The sequence below is a fragment of the Enhydra lutris genome, unplaced genomic scaffold (genome assembly GCF_002288905.1).
Source record: "Enhydra lutris kenyoni isolate GAN:26980312 unplaced genomic scaffold, ASM228890v2 scaffoldscaffold7, whole genome shotgun sequence".
Lineage (NCBI taxonomy): Eukaryota > Metazoa > Chordata > Mammalia > Carnivora > Mustelidae > Enhydra > Enhydra lutris.
In genome coordinates this window covers 19,880,298-19,899,153 of record NW_019154091.1, presented here as the reverse complement: position 1 = coordinate 19,899,153, position 18,856 = coordinate 19,880,298, and the positions used below count along the sequence as shown (strand labels likewise).

Sequence of the window (18,856 nt, the reverse complement as noted above, 5' to 3'; positions counted from 1 at the left end):
AACTTTCAATTCAGAGTTATTTACCAAAGTATTAAATTGATCTTGGACCACAGTGGTATTTTGGGTTTTTTGTTTGTTTTTCTGGGTTTTTTGTTTGTTTGCTGGGGAGGGGCAGAGAGAGAGGGAGAGAGAATCTTAAGCAGGTCATGCCCAGAGTGGAGCCAGATACAGGGATCCATCTCACAACCCTGAGATTATGACCTGAACTGAAATTAAGAGTTGGACACTTAACCAACTGAGCCACCCAAGTGCCCCACTCTGGTATTTTGAATTGATTATAAACTGAAATAAAGAATAAAATAGGTGGTTAAAGGAATGAGACGGATTTCTTGAAGTAGCACAGGTATGATTACACTGAATCCCTAAAGGGTATTATTTAGTGTACCAGTTTTCACTTACTTCCCAGTTGCTTTATTATTTAAAGCAATTAGACTGTTATTAATCAGATTCCTCCTCTATAAAATGGCTATTCAAAAGCATTTCGAACTCCTATGATGTGAGATTAAATGGGTAATATATATAAAATACCAAGCACTATGTTTTTACATAGTAAATGCAAGCAAGATAGTATTAGTTTGTTTCATTTTTATATATAGTTATTATATATTATAGATATATATTAGGATATTATTTATTAATGTTATTTTAATAATATTATTATGCTTTATGTATAGTTTTTATTATTCTGATCTTTATATATGTTTGACCAGTAATAACACAATTGATATGACTCTTGTCAATATTTTTATTTAGTCACCAAATGAAAATCCTTCTAGTCTTACATAAATGAATGAGAATAGACAACTTTTATCTTGATTATTTTATTTATGGGTTTTTTAAAAAATATTTTTAATAAATCGGACTGGTTTTCCTTCCAGTCTTATTTAATGTACATCTTTATTCCATATCTCAATTTTATATATTGCAGTAATGTCAAGAACACAGACCTAAGCATTATTTTCACAGATGAAGAACTAAGTTTTTTTTTAATTAAAAATTTTTTTTATTAAATTTTATTTTTTATAAACATATAATATATTTTTATCCCCAGGGGTACAGGTCTGTGAATCGCCAGGAAGAGCTAAGTTTTTACGTAAACTAAAAATATATTATCCTTTACCAAAAACTAAACAGCAAAAATCCAGAAAAAAATGTTGCTTATCCTTCCTGATAGCTTTCTGTCCAAATTTGTCTTTAATAACCATAGTAATTATTCCTTCATGCACTTATTATATGACTGATAAGAATTTTTTTAAGGGAAAGAGAGAGTAGGGTGTCAGAGGGAGGGTCAGGGAGAGGGAGAATCTGAAGCAGACTCCTCAGTGAATGCAGAGTCTGATGTGAGGGTCAGTCACCCGATGCAAGGCAACCCTAAGATTATGACCTGAGCTTAAACCAGGAGTCAGATGCTTAACCAACTGAGCCACCCAGGCACCCCTGACAGGAATATTAATTAATAACTAATATTTACTAAGCACTTGCTGTGTGGTAGTTATTGTGCTAAGAACATCACAACATTATCTCATTTGCTTTTCACAGAAACACTTATGGTAGATCCTATCATTATCCCCAGTATAATGATCTAGAAAGAGAGGTGTAAAAAAAGGCAGGTCATTTTCCCAGGGTCAAGGAGCCAGCAAATAGTAAAGGTGGATCTTGAGCACAGATTCAGCTAACATCAAAACCTCAACTGTTAACCACCACTATACTGAGAAATGAAATGTAAAACAAGAGAATAAAGACTAAGGTACATAGGTATCACCATGCAAAATTAGTCTTAAATTATTCTTTGTCTTAGTTAATAAAGGCAATAATAGTGCCCTACTGATTTTTTCATAATACTGTTTAAGCTCATTAAGAACAAATATGTCAGACAAAAATGAACAAGAAACCCAAGGTGGAACACTTTGGGGGAGGAAGGTACAGAACAACGTAATAACAACGTAACAAATACTTTAAAGCATGTACTGGTGAAAGGTAGGAAACAGATGAGTAGGTGCTTTTGGGGTGGGGGTTTGGTTTGAATTTTAAGCAAGAGGAATTGAGAAAGTTTTATGTCAGGTCAAAGTTGTTGGAAAGAGCACAAAACCAAAGTTATGTTTTTGATCCAATACAAACTCCTAATATTTTTCTCTCACATCATGAAGTATCAATGTTCAAATTAAAGTTTTGACAAGCTCAGTAAAAAGAAGTTTGTGTATGGTTTCATTTTAAAAATGAAATTAATTTTCACATGCAAGTAGTAAAAAGTAAGCACTGAAAAATATCAAAACCATTTAAGTTTAAAATGTTAAATATACCACAGTACTTAAAAGATCTTTGACTAAATTTATTATCATTTATTGATAAACATATAGTTGGGTGTGTGGTGAATGCCTTGATGTGTTTCTAATCTTTTTAAGCAAATCTCTTAATACTCAAAACTATGTAGTTATAAAGTATCTAGAAAATCTCTTAATGTGCTCTGGATATATTTTCAGTTACAAGAAATCATGTTAACTGTATGGAAGTAAACGGAAAACATTGCCAAACAAATTATCATTCCAAAGGAAACCAGAGCTCCATGTACTAGATATCTAAGTGGCTTATGCGCAGCTTAAAAGCTTAGTCCATCATGCCTGTAGTCAGTTGTGAAAGACAGCATTGGACAGTTCTCTCAGAGCAGGAATTGGCAGCACTATTGCCGTTTGGATAAGGCTTTGTTGTGGAAGGCTGTCCTGTGCATTGCAGGATGTTTAATAGCGTCCCTGATCTCTACCCACTGAACGTCGGCAGTAGCACCCCACGGGTATTAAAAAAATATATTAATTAAAATAAAAGGGGTAGTCTCCACACATTGCCAAAAATTCCCTGGGGGGCAAAATCCCCACTCCCCACCCCCAGTTGAGGTCCACTGTCTTCAAGCATTTGTCATCTCAGTGATGCAATTTGCAGTCATCTAACATTTCCATTATAAACCCCACATATTTTTTTAAATGGCATTTTCCATGTTACACCAAGAAACACAGAGAGAAGAAGTGGGAAAAAATCATTGATTCTGTTCTTATATTTCGAAGACTTTTTATTCAAAACAGTCCCCTCCTTGATCTTTCATTTGTATAGCTCTAACTGCTTATAGAAATATTGTTTCAGCCCAGTATAAAATATAGGTCTATTTAAGCAGAGTGTTTAGATTCTGTAGTACAGTTAAGCCTATCTCTATATAACCACTGAAAACAATAAATTGTGGCAGAACATCAACTACTTTGCATCAACAAGTAAACTGTTTATAATGAATGAATTTCTTAGAATGAAACTTTTTTTCCCCAAGTTTCTTTTTTGTTGGTTTTTTTTGTTTTGTTTTTTTTGACAGAGATCACAAGTAGGCAGAGAGGCAGGCAGAGAGTGAGAGAGGGAAGCAGGCTCCCTGTTGAGCGGAGAGCCCAATGCGGAGCTCCATCCCAGGACCCTGGGATCATGACCTGAGCCGAAGGCAGAGGCTTTAACCCACTGAGCCACCCAGGAGCCCCAGAATGAAACATTTGAGTAAAATTCTTATAACATTCAGTTGCTTCTTTGTAAAGTTTATTTTCTAGATTCTATTTTCTAGTTTATTTTCTACTTCAAATAATTGAAGTTAATTTCACATATTGAGAAGTAAAAGACAATAAAACTGGTGATTTGATGGGGATGCTATGGAATGGGTAGAGCTGAAAAACTACTAACCTAAAACCTTAATAGAAGTAAGTAAAAGATAATTTATTTTTTTAACGGATCAATTATTTAATTAGGTTCCTTGTAAGAAATTTTAGAACACCAATTTGAGGATAAACTCCATTTGTGAGAGAAATCACAGAGTATAGAATAGTCCTGAAGCTGAGGAACAGCTTTGATTTTTGGCAAAGTTGCAAGTTCACAGCTTTCTGATCAACCTTGCACTACTGTGAGCTCATATTTCTCCTTCTCTGTGTTGAAGATCTCACCTTTTTGCAGTCTGGGTTTACACAGCTTTTTCTTCTGGAAGCAAGCATCAGTGAGATGTTTTGGGATTTTCATACTGCTGATACCAATTTTGGTGAAGTTGGCAATGACAGATTTCTGGTGTGTTCTACACAGAGGACCTTAAGTGAGGGCCAGAGGTCCAGTCACAAGTAGCAAACCACTACTCAGTTGCTTCAGGGAAACCACCCTCTTGCCTCTGTGGCACACAGTGAGGATGATCAGAATGGTCCCAGAAGTGACACTTGCTCACAGTTTTCTCACATGCTGCTTGAAAGGTTTTTTACTGTGGCTCAGCAGCTTTCAAGGTGCATCTTCAATCAGGTAATACCTAGGCATTTTGCAAAGTTTAATCTTGGGTACCATTCTTGTCACCACCAGCTGGTTTAGCAACAGTAGCAAGAACCTTCTCCTTCATTTGCTTCTCAGCCCAGAATTCAGCTGCTGAATACTTCCTCTTATATATATATATATATATATATATGGCCTTTCTTCAATATATAGCTGATCAGTAATACCTGCCAATTCCTCTGACTAGGACAGGGTTTCTCCTTTTTGGTGTCTTAGCCTTGAGATTACCCTTCTTAATCTTGCCACCAGGATCAGCCTTCTTGGTTTCAGGTTTCTTCTCAGCATTTTTACCTGCCATCTTTCAAGATAAGAAAGAACAATGAAGAATAGTTTAGAAAAATATTCTTAACTATGTTTCCAAAATGGAATAGCAAAAGGAAAACTTTTGAGACCAAAATTATTTAGTTATTCATCAACAAACAGTTATTTTGAAAAATCTCCCATGTGTCAAGAACAGTGTAAACTCTGGGGCTACAAAGATAATTAAGATAGAACCCATTTAGAAAGAAAATAAGTGGTTACAATAAAGGGTGAACCTACAACAATAGACACATATATAAAGTAGGATGGAAGCATAGAGAAAGGAGTAACTCATTTTGCCTGGGAAGATTTCACAAAGGATATGTCATGCCTTTGTTTGGTCTTGAAGGAATGTATAGGAATACAAGCAGACAAGGTGGGCAAGTAGGGAGCAAGGAATTCATTGCAGGTACCGAGTGGGGGTTGCTTGTGCATCTCACACGCCAATGTGAGAAACATGATTCTGAACTCAGCATTGCTAGAACACAAAGCCAGCAGAAGAGGGAGCAGTGAGAGATGAGGCTAAAGGAATAGGCACATTTGGAGAGGCCAAGTAAACTTATCTTTTGATGTTAAATCAGAGATTTATCAGAGCTAAGAATAAGCACCAGGTGATTTAAATATGGGTGAGAGGGCAGGAATTACTCACTCCACAGGAAAGTCAACAAGTGTAGAGAGCTCATGAACTCTTCCATGTGTTGATATATCCATAAGTGATATAGATTGAATTCTTTTGACATGTGCATTATGCCCATAAGTAAATTCTGGCTGCTTTTTGCGACCACCATGGTAGTAATTGATTCACAGGAGAATCACCAAGGGATTAAAACCATTGGGTAAAATATTTGTGGGGAAACAGGGTATTTACACAGACTCACAGTACCTACCACAGATTGTTTATTCATTTCAAAAAGTAGATAAACCTTCAAAGTTAGCATCACCAGTAATGAACAAACGGACATCATGTACCTCATAATGCAGTGCTTTGAAGAAGATACAGCATCACTTACATAACATTCCTGCCAAAAATGCATAACTTGAATCTAACTCATGAGAAAACACCCAGGTAACTGACCTTTTCAAAACATGTCAGTGTCAGATAATGAAGGGAACCATAAACCATCAGGAAAAGGCAACCTACTGAGTGGAAGAAGATATTCATGAATGATGTATCTGATAAGAAGTTAACATCCAAAATAATAAAGAATTCATGCAACTCAATATCCAAAAAAAAAACAAAAAATAAAAAACAAACAAGCTGATTAAAAGTGGGCAGAGGATCTCAATAGAATTTTTTTTAGAGAAAACATACAGTTAGTCAGCAAGCACAGGAAATGATGCTCAACATTACCAACCATCAGGGAAATGCAAATTAAAACCGCAATGAGATATCACCTCATACCCGTTAGAGTGGCTGTCATCAAAAAGACAAGAAATAAAAACTGTTGGCTAGGATGTGGAGAAAGGAAGCCTTTTGCCCTGTTGGTATGAATGCAAACTGGTGCAGTCACTGTAGAAAACAATATGAGATCCCTCAAAAAATTAAAAAATAGGGGTGCCTGGGTGGCTCAGTGGTTGAGCATTTGACTCCTGGTTTTGACTCAGGTCATGACCTCATGGGTTGTGAGATCAAGTCCCAAGTTTGGTTCCATGCTGAGCGGGGAGTCTGCTTAAAGATTCTCTCCTTCTGTCCATCCCCCCACTCACACACAAGCTCTCTCACTCTAAAATAAATAAATCTTTTAAGAAAATTAAAAGTAGAACTACCATACAATCCAGCAATTCCACTTCTAGGTATTTATCTGGAAAAAAAGGGAAGTGAAAACACTATAAGACATATGCACCACAATGTTCATCACAGCATTATTTACAGTAGCCAAGATTTGGAAGAAACCTAAATGTTCATAAATAGATGAATGAATAAAGAAGATATGGTATATATACACAATGGAATATAACTCAACCATTAAAGAGCATGAAATCTTCTCAGTTGCAATGTGCATGGACCTAGAGGGTATCATGCTAAGTGAAATAAGTCAGACAGAGAAAGATAAATACCATATGATTTCACTTATATGTGGAATCTGAAAAACAAATGAGCAAACAAAACAGAAACAGACTTGTAGATACAGAGGACAAATTGGTGGTTGCCAGAGGGAAAGGACACAGGGGGATGCAGAGAATAGTTGAAGGGAATTAGGTGGCACAATCTTTCAGTTATAAAATATATAAGATACAGGGGTGTAATATATAGCATAGGGAATATGGTCAATAATAATTTCAATGTGGTTTTAATTTGAATCTCCCTGATGGCTAGTGATGATGAACATTTTTTCATGTGTCTGATAGCCGTTTGTATGTCTTCATTGGAGAAGTGTCTGTTCATATCTTCTGCCCATTTTTTGATATGATTGTCTGTTTTGTGTGTGTTGAGTTTGAGGAGTTCTTTATAGATCCTGGATATCAACCTTTTGTCTGTACGGTCATTTGCAAATATCTTCTCCCATTCCGTGGGTTGCCTCTTTGTTTTGTTGACTGTTTCCTTTGCTGTGCAGAAGCTTTTGATCTTGATGAAGTCCCAAAAGTTCATTTTCGCTTTTGTTTCCTTTGCCTTTGGAGACATATCTTTGAAAGAAGTTGCTGTGGCTGATATCGAAGAGGTTACTGCCTATATTCTCCTCTAGGATTCTGATGGATTTCTGTCTCACGTTGAGGTCTTTTATCCATTTTGAGTTTATTTTTGTGTATGGTGTAAGAGAATGGTCGAGTTTCATTCTTCTACATATAGCTGTCCAGTTTTCCCAGCACCATTTATTGAAGAGACTGTCTTTTTTCCACTGTATATTTTTTCCTGTTTTGTCGAAGATTATTTGACCATAGAGTTGAGGGTCCGTATCTGGGCTCTCTACTCTGTTCCACTGGTCTGTGTGTCTGTTTTTATGCCAGTACCATGCTGTCTTGGTGATCACAGCTTTGTAGTAAAGCTTGAAATCAGGTAACGTGATGCCCCCAGTTTAAACCACATTGAGATACCACCTTACACCAGTTAGAATGCCCAAAATTAGCAAGACAGGAAACAACATGTGTTGGAGGGGATGTGGAGAAAGGGGAACCCTCTTACACTGTTGGTGGGAATGCAAGTTGGTGCAGCCACTTTAGAGAACAGTCTGGAGATTCCTCAAGAAATTAAAAATAGAGCTTCCCTATGACCCTGCCATTGCACTACTGGGTATTTACCCCAAAGATACAGATGTAGTGAAAAGAAGGGCCATCTGTACCCCAATGTTTATAGCGGCAATGGCCACGGTTGCCAAACTGTGGAAAGAACCAAGATGCCCTTCAACGGACGAATGGATAAGGAAGATGTGGTCCATATACACTATGGAGTATTATGCCTCCATCAGAAAGGGTGAATACCCAACTTTTGTAGCAACATGGACGGGACTGGAAGAGATTATGCTGAGTGAAATAAGTCAAGCAGAGAGAGTCAATTATCATATGGTTTCACTTATTTGTGGAGCGTAACAAATAGCATGGAGGACAAGGGGAGTTAGAGAGGATAAGGGAGTTGAGGGAAATTGGAAGGGGAGGTGAACCATGAGAGACTATGGACTCTGAAAAACAATCTGAGGGTTTTGAAGGGGCGGGGTATGGGAGGTTGGGGGAACCAGGTGGTGGGTATTGGAGAGGGCACGGATTGCATGGAGCACTGGGTGTGGTGCAAAAACAATGAATACTGTTAGGCTGAAAATAAATTTTAAAAATTTTTAAAAAAATAAGGAGGGAAAAAAATAATAGAACAATTTCATATGGTGACAGGTGGTAACTAGAGTTTTTGTGCTGACCATTTTGTAACGTGTATAAATGTTAAATTACTATGTTGTATAACTGAAACTAATAGCGTATGGTATGCCAATTCTTCAATTTAAAAAATGTATCAATTTCATGAAAGACTAAGAAGACTTGAGGAACTGTTCCAGATTAAATGTGACTAGAGATACTAATGCCCCGTTCCAGATTGGATGCTTTAAAAAGGTGGGGGAGCACCTTGGTGTCTCAGTTGATTAAGTGTCTACCTTTAGCTCAGGTCATGATCCCACAGTCCTGGGACCAAGTCTCACATCAGGCTCCCTACTCATTGGGGAGCCTGCTTCTCTCTCTGCCTCCCCCGCTCGTTTTTTCCTCTCTCCCTCTCTCTCTCTTAAAAATAAATAAATAAAAATACTCTTTAAAAAATAAATATCTTTAAAGGGTAGGGGGTTATAAAAGGCATTATTAGGACAAATGGTGAAATTTCAACATAGACTATATAATAGATAATAATATTTGATCATTGTTAAATTACTGAGCTTGATTATTGCAGTCATGTAAGAGCATATCCTGTTCCTAGAATCCACTTGCTGATGCATTTAAGGATGAAGAGTCATGACAACTGTAATTTACTTTCAAATGGATCAGCAGTAACAACAATAATAAAGATGGATGGATGGATGGTTATAATGAATGTAGCAAAATAGTAATGATAGGTGAATCTAAGTAATGGGTATATAAATGTTGCACTTTCTGAAGCTTTAATTAAAAAAAAAAAAAATTGGAAACCTGAAACCACTAAACCCGAAGGAAGTGAACCTCATGTAAAGTAAAAACAACAAAAGTTTTTGGAGAATTAAAATTTAGCCTGCATTCATATTGAGAAGGGTGGGAGCCAATTAGAGAAGATAAAGGTCTTCTAGTAAAGGACAGAAATCGTTTCAGGTCTTTTTAGAGACCTTTACTACATGTTCTCCTCAGAGATACTGCGGCCCAGCCTAAGCCTGCCTCTCAGTCTGATACAAGTGTACCTTTGTGCTGCCACTAACCTCATCACCCCTATTGATTGTGACTTACCTGCCAAAGCTGCTGGCTACCAGCTGTCAAAAGCCACATTTAGACAGATTCCTCACCTACTAATCAAGCATCTTTTTGCCTTACATAAAATATTAATCATTGTCCATATTTTGTAACTATAATTCTACATTTTAGGAAAACAGTACAGCAAGCATGTAGAACATCAATATAGTTTATATTCAGACCAATTTTTTTTTTCTTTCTTTTTTAAAGATTTTATTTATGGGATGCCTGGGTCACTCAGGCATTCAACATCTGCCTTCGGCTCAGGTCCTGATCCCAGGGTCCTGCAATTGAGCCCTGAGTTGGGCTCCCTGCTCAGTGGGGAGCCTGCTTCTCCCTCTCCCACTCCCCCTGCTTGCGTTCCCTCTCTTGCTGTCTCTCTCTCTGTGAAATAAATAAATAAAATCTTTTAAAAAAATAAATATTTTATTTATTTGAGAGAAAGTAAGAGCAAGCATGAGCAGGGGGATGAGGCAGAGGGAGAGGGAGAACAGGCTACCCACTGAGCAGGGAGCCCAATGCAGGGCTCAGTCCTAGGACCCTAGGATCATGACCTGAGCTGAAGGCAGAAGCCTAACCCACTGAGCCACCCAGGTACTCCTTAGACCATCTTTTCTAATGCTTCTTTATAGAAAGGTGTTCCACATTAGAATTCATACCTTAATGAACTTCATTTTTTCCTATTGGAAAATAGCTGTGAAGGATCCCATTTTAATAATTCTTTTTTTAAAGATTTTATTTATTTATTTGATAGAGAGAGAGATCACAAGCAGGCAGACAGGCAAGCAGAGAGAGAGGGGGAAGTAAGCTCCCCGCTGAGCAAAGAGCCTGATGTGGGGCTCAATACCAGGACCCTGAGATCATGACCTGAGCTGAAGGCAGAGGCCTAACTCACTGAGCCACCCAGGCACCTCTTAATAATTCTTTTTTAAGTGCCATAGCAGACCATCTCTTTACTATTTGTTTATAGATTGTCAGTAGTTAAAAATACCATGGATATAAAACGTCTTGTATAATGATTTTGTATGCCATGTTCTTCCAGTTCAGGAAGGAAGGAGGGAAGAAAAAAGTTCAGAACAAAATTAATTGGAAGGTTATCCTGAACTTTCAGTGGACCTTGGGAGAAAAAGAAATCATAGGTCAGTGATTTGGAGATCACTTTTCTGGGAACTGTGTAGTAATTTATTCCCTTTTCCAGAAACTCAGTAGTTCTGATCTCCCATACCAGGATCTGAGAGCTCTGAAGACTTTATTTTCTTGCAAGAATGTCATTTCTATATTTTGTATCTAGCAGAACAGGTTGATGTATGTGATAAGACTATGACTTTCAGCACTTTGTTCAAGTGTTTGAGCAGCTCAGATACTTCTTTAGGAAACTTTTGGCCCTCCTTGTAGGCACGTGCAGTTCCTTTCATGCAGTCAGGTAAGTACTAAAGAGTTGGGGAGCTTTTGAGGGAGTCCTGTTTGGAAATCAGAAAGTGCATGAGCTTTTTTTCCAAGTGCAAATCCAGACCTCAGAAGTCTAACCATGGCGGCAGATAGGATTTGTCCAGAGCACTGTTCAAATCCTTGCCTTTGCTTCTGTTACCCTGATGTCATCACTGTCGTGCAGCGCAGCTTCCTCTTCAGGCTTTAAATTTCTAGTTTTCCCCTTTGTTCAGTTTTCGTGCCTTTTCCCCCCCTTCTAATGAACTAGAGATCATGTGACCTGTCCAGTGTGTTTTTTGGATTCTCAGCACAGTTCTAATTGTTAATGGTAAAACCCTAATCCTTCACCTATTATACCTTCTAATTTTATCTCAGTTAAGCCTCATTACTTCAGAATGTGGCCTTGAACCCCGTAGCAGCTGCAGATGAATTACCTGTAGTATCTCATGAATGTCCCATGATTTCTTGGTCTTACCTCAGTAACAGTAAAGAACTTTGAACTAAACCCCACTCCCCACCTTTTTTTTTTTTTTTTAAGATTTTTATTCATTTATTTGACAGAGACACAGCCAGAGAGGGAACATAAGCAGGGGGAGGGAGAGATGCAGAAGCAGGCTTCCACTGAGCAGGGAGCCTGATGTGGGGCTCGATTCCAGAACTCTGGGATCATGACCTGAGCTGAAGGCAGACATTTAACGACTGAGCCACCCAGGCACCCCTCTCTCCCCACTTTTAATGCACATACTACCCATCCAAATTCTAGATACCCAGCCCCTATCTTTTTACTTGAATTTTTTGATATGAGTAAAGCTGACACACAATGTTCTATTACTCTCAGGTATACAGCATAACAGTTCAGCTTCTTTATATGTTATGCTGTGCTCACCACAAGTGTAGCTACCCTCTGTCACTATACAACACTATTACAATACCATTGATTACATCCCATATGTTGTACCTTTATTCCAGTGACTTCTTCATGCCATAACTGGAAAACTGGATCTCCCACTCCCTTTTACCCATTTTGCCCATCCCCCTCCCCACTAGAAACCATGAGTTTGTTCTCTGTATTTTATAGGTCTGATTCTGCTTTTTGTTTGTTCATTCATTTGTTTTTTAAGATTCCACATATGAGTAAAATCATGGTATTTTTCTTTCTCCGTCTGACTTACTTCACTTAGTATGATACCCTCTGGATCTGTCTATGTTGTCATAAATCTCTGTATCAAGTCACATCATTGAGGAACTATATTCCACTATTTACAACCTTATGCCTACAGTAAGTCATCCTTGTAGGGATGCATTATCAGAATTACGATTAAATTGTTTGCTTTTATTATGGTTTTAAGAAGGAAGATATGTGGTCATTTGATTGCAAAAAATAAAGATATACTCAGGTTTTCTAAGTAATTCGTGGGAGGCTATTCTAGGAATACATATACTTAAAAGAAAGACTGAGATCTCTTGGCTTCACAAAAGCTAGGAAAGTGATATACAGCCTAGTCTCCTCAGAATGTGTTTTGTTAATGAGAGCTCTACCCTAAGAGATATTTCACTCTCTGTTCTAGGTAAATTTTCTCTCCAGATTTTTGCTTATTTATAAGTTATTTATTCATGCCTCTGCTTTCCACCTGCAGCAAACTTTGTATATCACTTTTATCACTTCCCCTCACTGCACAGCCTACTCTCTCCCTGACCCAGAAAAAGAGGATCTAGTTGATTCATTTGATTGCTTTCACAGCTGTTTGGGTAGAATTTTTATAAACAAACACTCTAAATCAAATAAGGTGAGAGAGGTAGAATGGGGGAAACTGTACCTGCAGGAAGATTTTTACATAAGTTGCAGCCTAGGAGTCTTTCCTGAAGCAGTGATAGGGCAGAAACACATTAAAATGGGGCTTAGGTTTTAGAGGCATTCAGAGTCTTAATGTATTTTGTATGAGGATATTTTTGAACATTCAATAAAGACAATATTTCAAAACTTTTTCATATTATTATATGAAATTATATTATATTATAATATTATATTATAAAACTTTTTCATATTTCAAAACTTATTCATATTATCTAGGTTCTGTTATATAACAATCTACATGATAATTTAATTTTTAATGATAGGACAATCTCCTCCAGAGAACACTTAACTTACTTCTTTTTTGCCTTAGCTATCAGGAGGTTCAAATGTACATTTATACTTGATTCCAGCAGCTGTCCTTAGCGAGGTGACTTTGGTGTCATGTTTTTCTCCTTTTAATTGTACACCCTTGAGAATTTATCCTTTCTTTAAGGCCCTACCTTTGATATGTTTTTATGCATCATATTATAAAGAACTTCAAATTATCTTTGAAAATGAGCATACTATTAATAATGAAGTGTCCTGTAACTTATGATTGTACAGATTTGTAGCCATTACATTTGGTAAAAAACAAAACGAGAATTAACAATTATACTTTCAAATTGAGATCAAAAACAGTATGTCAATATTCTATGTAAAAGCCACACCTAATAACATTTTAAGGGCAAATGCACAAGAACCAGTAAACCAAAGCTGGACACTGTAGACTGATAAACTGTTGTTAGCTGAAGTCCCTATTTTAATCAGAATTCCTTAGTTTTTACCTAATGCCTTTTTAGTTCCACAGTCCCATCCAGGATGTCACACTGCATTTAGTCCTATTGGTTGTGACAGTTTCTCAGACTTGTCTTGTTTTTGATGACCTTGAGAGTTTTGAGGAGTACTGATCAGACATTTTGTAGAATGTTCCTTCACTTGGATTTGCAGTTATTTTCCTCATGATTGGACTGGAGCTAAAGGTTTCTGAGAGGAAGACCATAGAGATAGAGTACCATGTTCCTGTCATATCAAGGGTATCTTTTTTTTTTTTAAGATTTTTATTTACTTATTTGTCAGAGAGAGAGGACAAGCAAGAGGAACAGCAGGCAGGTGGAGAAGCAGGTTCCCCACTGAGCAAGGAGCCAGATGTGGGACTCAGTCCTACCACCCTGGGATCATGACCTGGGCCCTTAACCGACTGAGCCACCCAGGCTTCCCTCAAGTGTATCTGTTAACATAACTTACCATCACTGATGTTGACATTGAGTACCTGGCTGAGATGTGTGGACTTTAGCTGACAACAGTGTATTAGTCTCCAGTGTCCAGCTTTGGTTCATTTAAACAACAGACTTCCATTATTTTTTAGAATCACACAAAACTAACAAATAGAAACCAAAACACAAACTCCTTCGTTAACAAAATCAGAAAGCATGTTTAATCTCAAATCCTGTGTGTTATGAATGCAGAAGGATACCAAGAGAAAATTCCAAGGGTCACAGATCACCGACAAAACCAACAGAACACAGTTCTCTAAAGTGGAATATGCGGAGAAGCCAAGTCAACCATTCCTAGTTTGGAACAAATGCAGTTGATGACCAGGGTAGTGCTTCCCAATTTAGCATAAAAGAGAAACAAAGAATACTGGAGAACCCATGGAATCACATTGAAAAACCATGTTTATAGGAAGCAATGTGCTGGTGAAGCAAGATTTTAAAGAAAGTGTGAGTTCTGAGTTGTCCTGTAACTGCTGATCTCAGAAGGTAGGAGAGAAGTAAAGACCAAATAAAAGCTCTAATTCAAACACACACACAATTTTGTAAGATGAGAATTTCTGCTGGCTTGAAGTTCAGGCCTGGATCCAATTCAGTATACGCTAGTGCAAAAATTTGGTTCAGGAAGTAATCATTTGATTGAAAGATGGGCAAAATTTTAGAAAGGGTTGGGAGAAGGAGGTATAATCTGCTTGGGTTCTGTACCAAGGGAGAAATCTTTTCTGCCAGGCTGCACTAGAAATTGAGACAAAAACTTTTCACTGTTACCTTCTTGTACTTTCGAAGTTCAAAAGAAATTTAATGAATGCAGTAAGAAAAAGAATAAAGGCTTTGAAAAAAAATAATAAATTCATTTAGACATCTGCAAAAAAATCTAAATACAAATCCTTTCAGATTTTTTACTTGTTTTCATCCAGTCTTTCATTTGTTTTGACCATATGTAATTTGATAGCAGTTTCTTCTGATGGCTTTCCTTTATCATGCCTTTCAAAAAGGCATCCGATTTATAGAAAAAAAACTTCTCCTTTTGCATTAGTATTTCATTAGTTATGTAATACTTATATCAAGTTTAGACATGAATACAGTTGACTCAGTAAAGATAAAGTTCAGCTGGTGTGAACAGAAGCATGTGTATTTTTAAAAGTGGCCTGCGAACCCCAAGTGTTCAGTACTATAAGGCATTCTGTGTTTTGGAGAAAAATCAGAAAGTAATGCTTGTTGGTGGATTGTTAAGTGGATGTTAGAGTAAATTACCTTAAATGTGAACATATGTCCTTATTGTGTTCTTGTTGCCTTTGAAGATTATTCTTTAGGACATATAGATACAACATTTTAAATCTTTAATTTTACTGGAAAAAATGTTTATTGAGCTCCTGTGTACTCCAAGCATAGAAACAAGTGAAAGTAAATATTTCATCTATTTACTAAAATTAAACAGTAGTAATAGGCTGTTACTGCTGATTTTATTTATGGTATGCTAAATAAACTAGGTACAGAAGAGATCAGTGAAAGAACTTTGTTATATTGACTTGCTTCATGCGTATCCTTAGAGTTCTTCAGACACCGAGGTTTGTTTTAAATTGTTATGTTGATTTTACTTTAGGGGTTATGTCTGATAAGGAAAAACTTTTTTTAACTGTTGTTAAATTTTTTGTTGTTGTTTTATCTTGAAGCTGCCAGAAAAAGTTATAATGGACTACTACGAGAAGTATAAGCCTAGAATGAATGAGCTGGAAGCTTTTAATATGGTAAATCTCAGAATTAAACCTGTTAAATTGGATATGTTGCTAGACTTGAATAGGGATCTATTAAATTTTATTATGGGACCAACCAATCTATGTTGTTTTTCTCTTACTGCAGAAAAACCCTTTTGGATCATTTCCTATTTCAGAACTATATTAGGTGTCAGTAATGTAATAAAGAGAACACATGGTAGATTTCTCTTAAAGTGTATCATAAATGCACAGAAAGAAATTTCAGAGTTCTTTGAACACATATTGGTCTCAGTGCAGTTATTTCACAAGCATTCCTTTTAATGAATTTTACTTTTAGTACCTTTGAAAGCTCTCTATCACGTATGTAGGACTGCCTTTGGATTCTACCTCAAAGTCATCCAAAGGACATTCTTTTCCTATTATCATTAAAGAAAAACTTTTCATCTCTGCAGTATTCATTTTCTGAAGATATACAATTGGTATTGGAGATTTGGCCTTACATAAATTTCTGTAGATACATTTTCTTGAACATAAGTGTTAAGCTAGTTTGTTTTTTGTTTTTTGTTTTTTGTTTTTAAGTTCTACCATCCTATCTTATTCTTTCTTTTAGTTGAAAGTTGTTCTGGCTCCTTGTATAGAGGCATTGATTCTTCTAGATCGACTTTGCTACCTAAAAGAACAGGTAAATTATGATATTTTAAAATACATAATAAATATCTTCATAAAATCCAGTAAATGGACCCAGTTATATCTAGAGTAAGTTTCTTTGACCTAAAACTAGTCAGATAATTTTTCTCATTATATTTTTGAGGTTTAAATATTCATTCTATCTCTTTTTAAACATAAACATATGTACAACAGATGTTTTCAGCAAGGCTTCTTTTATAAAAGTTTATATTCTTTTAATTGTATGGTAATTCCTATACAGTAAGCAGTACACATAACCATCATATATGACATAATGTATAGCTAAAATTAATAAAGGCCAGATATAAAAGATAGTATGTATATTTTCATTTTATAAGAATTTACCTTTTAAATCACTTTTGGATTTTGGACATACGCACTCCACAGTATAAAAATTTCTTCTGATCAGTGCAAATTACTTTTTTTTTTTTTCACAGTCTTGTTTGTTTTACCTTTGTTGAATGCCCCCCAAAATTGTTTTCTTGTTTATCTTTAGGGAAAATACTTTTTTGCAGATTTTACTCTGGCTGTGATCAAAATAGTTATGTGAACTATTTAAATTAAACCCACACATGGATTCAGTCTTAAGTTTCCATCATCAGTGCTTTATTTTAACAATTTTATTTTATCATAGTGGGTAGTTTTACTTCTTCAGCAGGCCATTTGGAACAAATGAATTTTAATAAATTTGCTTTTCTAATTCGTATTTTTATGGAAAAAGGCAATTTTTAAATATTTGGATTTGTTTACTTTCTTAAACTGCCAACTAACTTAGAGTCACTGGAAATGTTAGTTTTCCAAATTTGTAGGTGACAGAATCAGGCCTGTTTTACTAGGTACTCCCTATGTCCCTTTTCAAAACAATTTCCATTGACCTAAATAAAATAAGTGGTAAAAAAAAATAAGTAAATAAAATGAGTAAATGGTATGCATGAAGATTAATAGATTGGTAATGAAGTGATAGAAATCATATTAATTTGTTAATACTTTAAATATTTAAATAGTAACATTTTAAATAATATAAATAATATTTTATTATAAGAGTAATACTAGAGATTTTAAATGAAGAATAAAAAAATTAAAAATAATTTCATCTTTCAGCATTAATTTAAATTTTTGATATGTTTTCTAGTGCCTTTCTCTAATATATATATGCTACACATGTATGTATGAGCACACTATGCCTGCTTTAATTAAAATTGGAATCAAATTATAAGTATAGTTTTGCATATAATTTGTTTCATTTTATTCAAAAATTTCCCAGCTCATTAAATATACTACAGAAGCTGGATAATGTTTCATCATATAATAATTTGTTTCCATAATACCCAATTTTTTTTGACCACTTCATTTTTCACAATTGCAGCAAAGAGTAACCTTGTACTTCACTAGCTATATACCTCTTTATTTCCACAGAGGTGAAATTATAAATGTTAATTCCATTCAACAAAGAATTTTCTTTTACGTAGTTTGTTTTTTATGTTCTTTTTTTAATATCACAGTATATAGTCTAACTCATCTTTCATTCTTATCTTCAACAAATTGCTATGTATTTAAATCACTTATCAATTTGCAGGAAGATATTGCATGGGTTGCACTTGTGAAGTTGTTTGATCCTGTGAAATCTCCCAGATGTTATGCTATTATTGCCCTGAAGAAGCAGCAATGATTTCAGTTGAAGCAAGGTATTAGATGTATCTGTTTGTGGAGCCTATCCCTAATTTTGCTCTTCTGAACATTTGTGTTGTGTTATGTAAATATTTGAAAAACATTGCTCTATATTTTAAATAAACAATAAAATACTAGTTAACAACAGAATACCATAATCTATTTTTCCATTGTCAAAGCATACATTAATAAAATAAGAACTCATGGGAATCGTAAAAAAGGATTGACCCACATTCCTGAATTAGTATATCAGTAGGACATTGTGATCTGACATTTGTTTTCTGTTGTATTTGAGACTTTAGATATTTGCTGCACACCACATTTTGACTTTTACTGACTTAAAAACTTTTATTGACAGGAATGGTAGAGGTATGTATATCATAAAATAGTTGGTGACGAAGATCCTTTGCATTTTTCTCCAGATTTTGGAAGGATTTTCCATGTTATCCAGAGGGAAAAATCCACATTTAAAGGGAAAAAAACACCCAGGAACCAGGCAGACATAAAAAGTGCTTACTAAGTGTGTTTTAATCTAAGTTACGTGAGGAAATATTTTGTGCCCTTAAAGGAGTGTACATCTTGTGAGATCATCACTTTCAGGATTCTTGAAGCTGTTTATCTTACTCAAATCCAGGGCTGGATTGCACTCGATGGAATTACCTTGTGCTCTGTAGAAAGCCAGTCTGAGAAAAGCAGGAGTGAAGGAAAGAAGGCCTGTGCTGTGCGTGGTGTGG

General features: G+C 35.8%; 1 protein-coding gene and 1 pseudogene across 2 annotated transcripts in view; one reads left to right on the top strand and one right to left on the bottom strand.

Moving 5' to 3' along the window:
- LOC111142037 (methyltransferase like 25) overlaps positions 1-18,856 on the top strand; it is a 141,365-nt gene that overhangs the window by 106,314 nt on the left and 16,195 nt on the right. Inside the window, exons 10-12 of one of the 2 annotated variants that reach the window (XM_022494963.1) lie at positions 15,726-15,800; positions 16,378-16,449; positions 18,031-18,139. In XM_022494963.1, the coding sequence (XP_022350671.1) occupies positions 15,726-15,800; positions 16,378-16,449; positions 18,031-18,123 (240 nt within the window). In that variant the 3' untranslated portion in view covers positions 18,124-18,139. Of the gene's footprint in view, positions 1-15,725; positions 15,801-16,377; positions 16,450-18,030; positions 18,239-18,856 lie in introns of those variants that run through there. The other variant, XM_022494962.1, reaches the window with a different exon arrangement.
- On the bottom strand, positions 3,759-4,367 carry LOC111142301 (annotated as a pseudogene).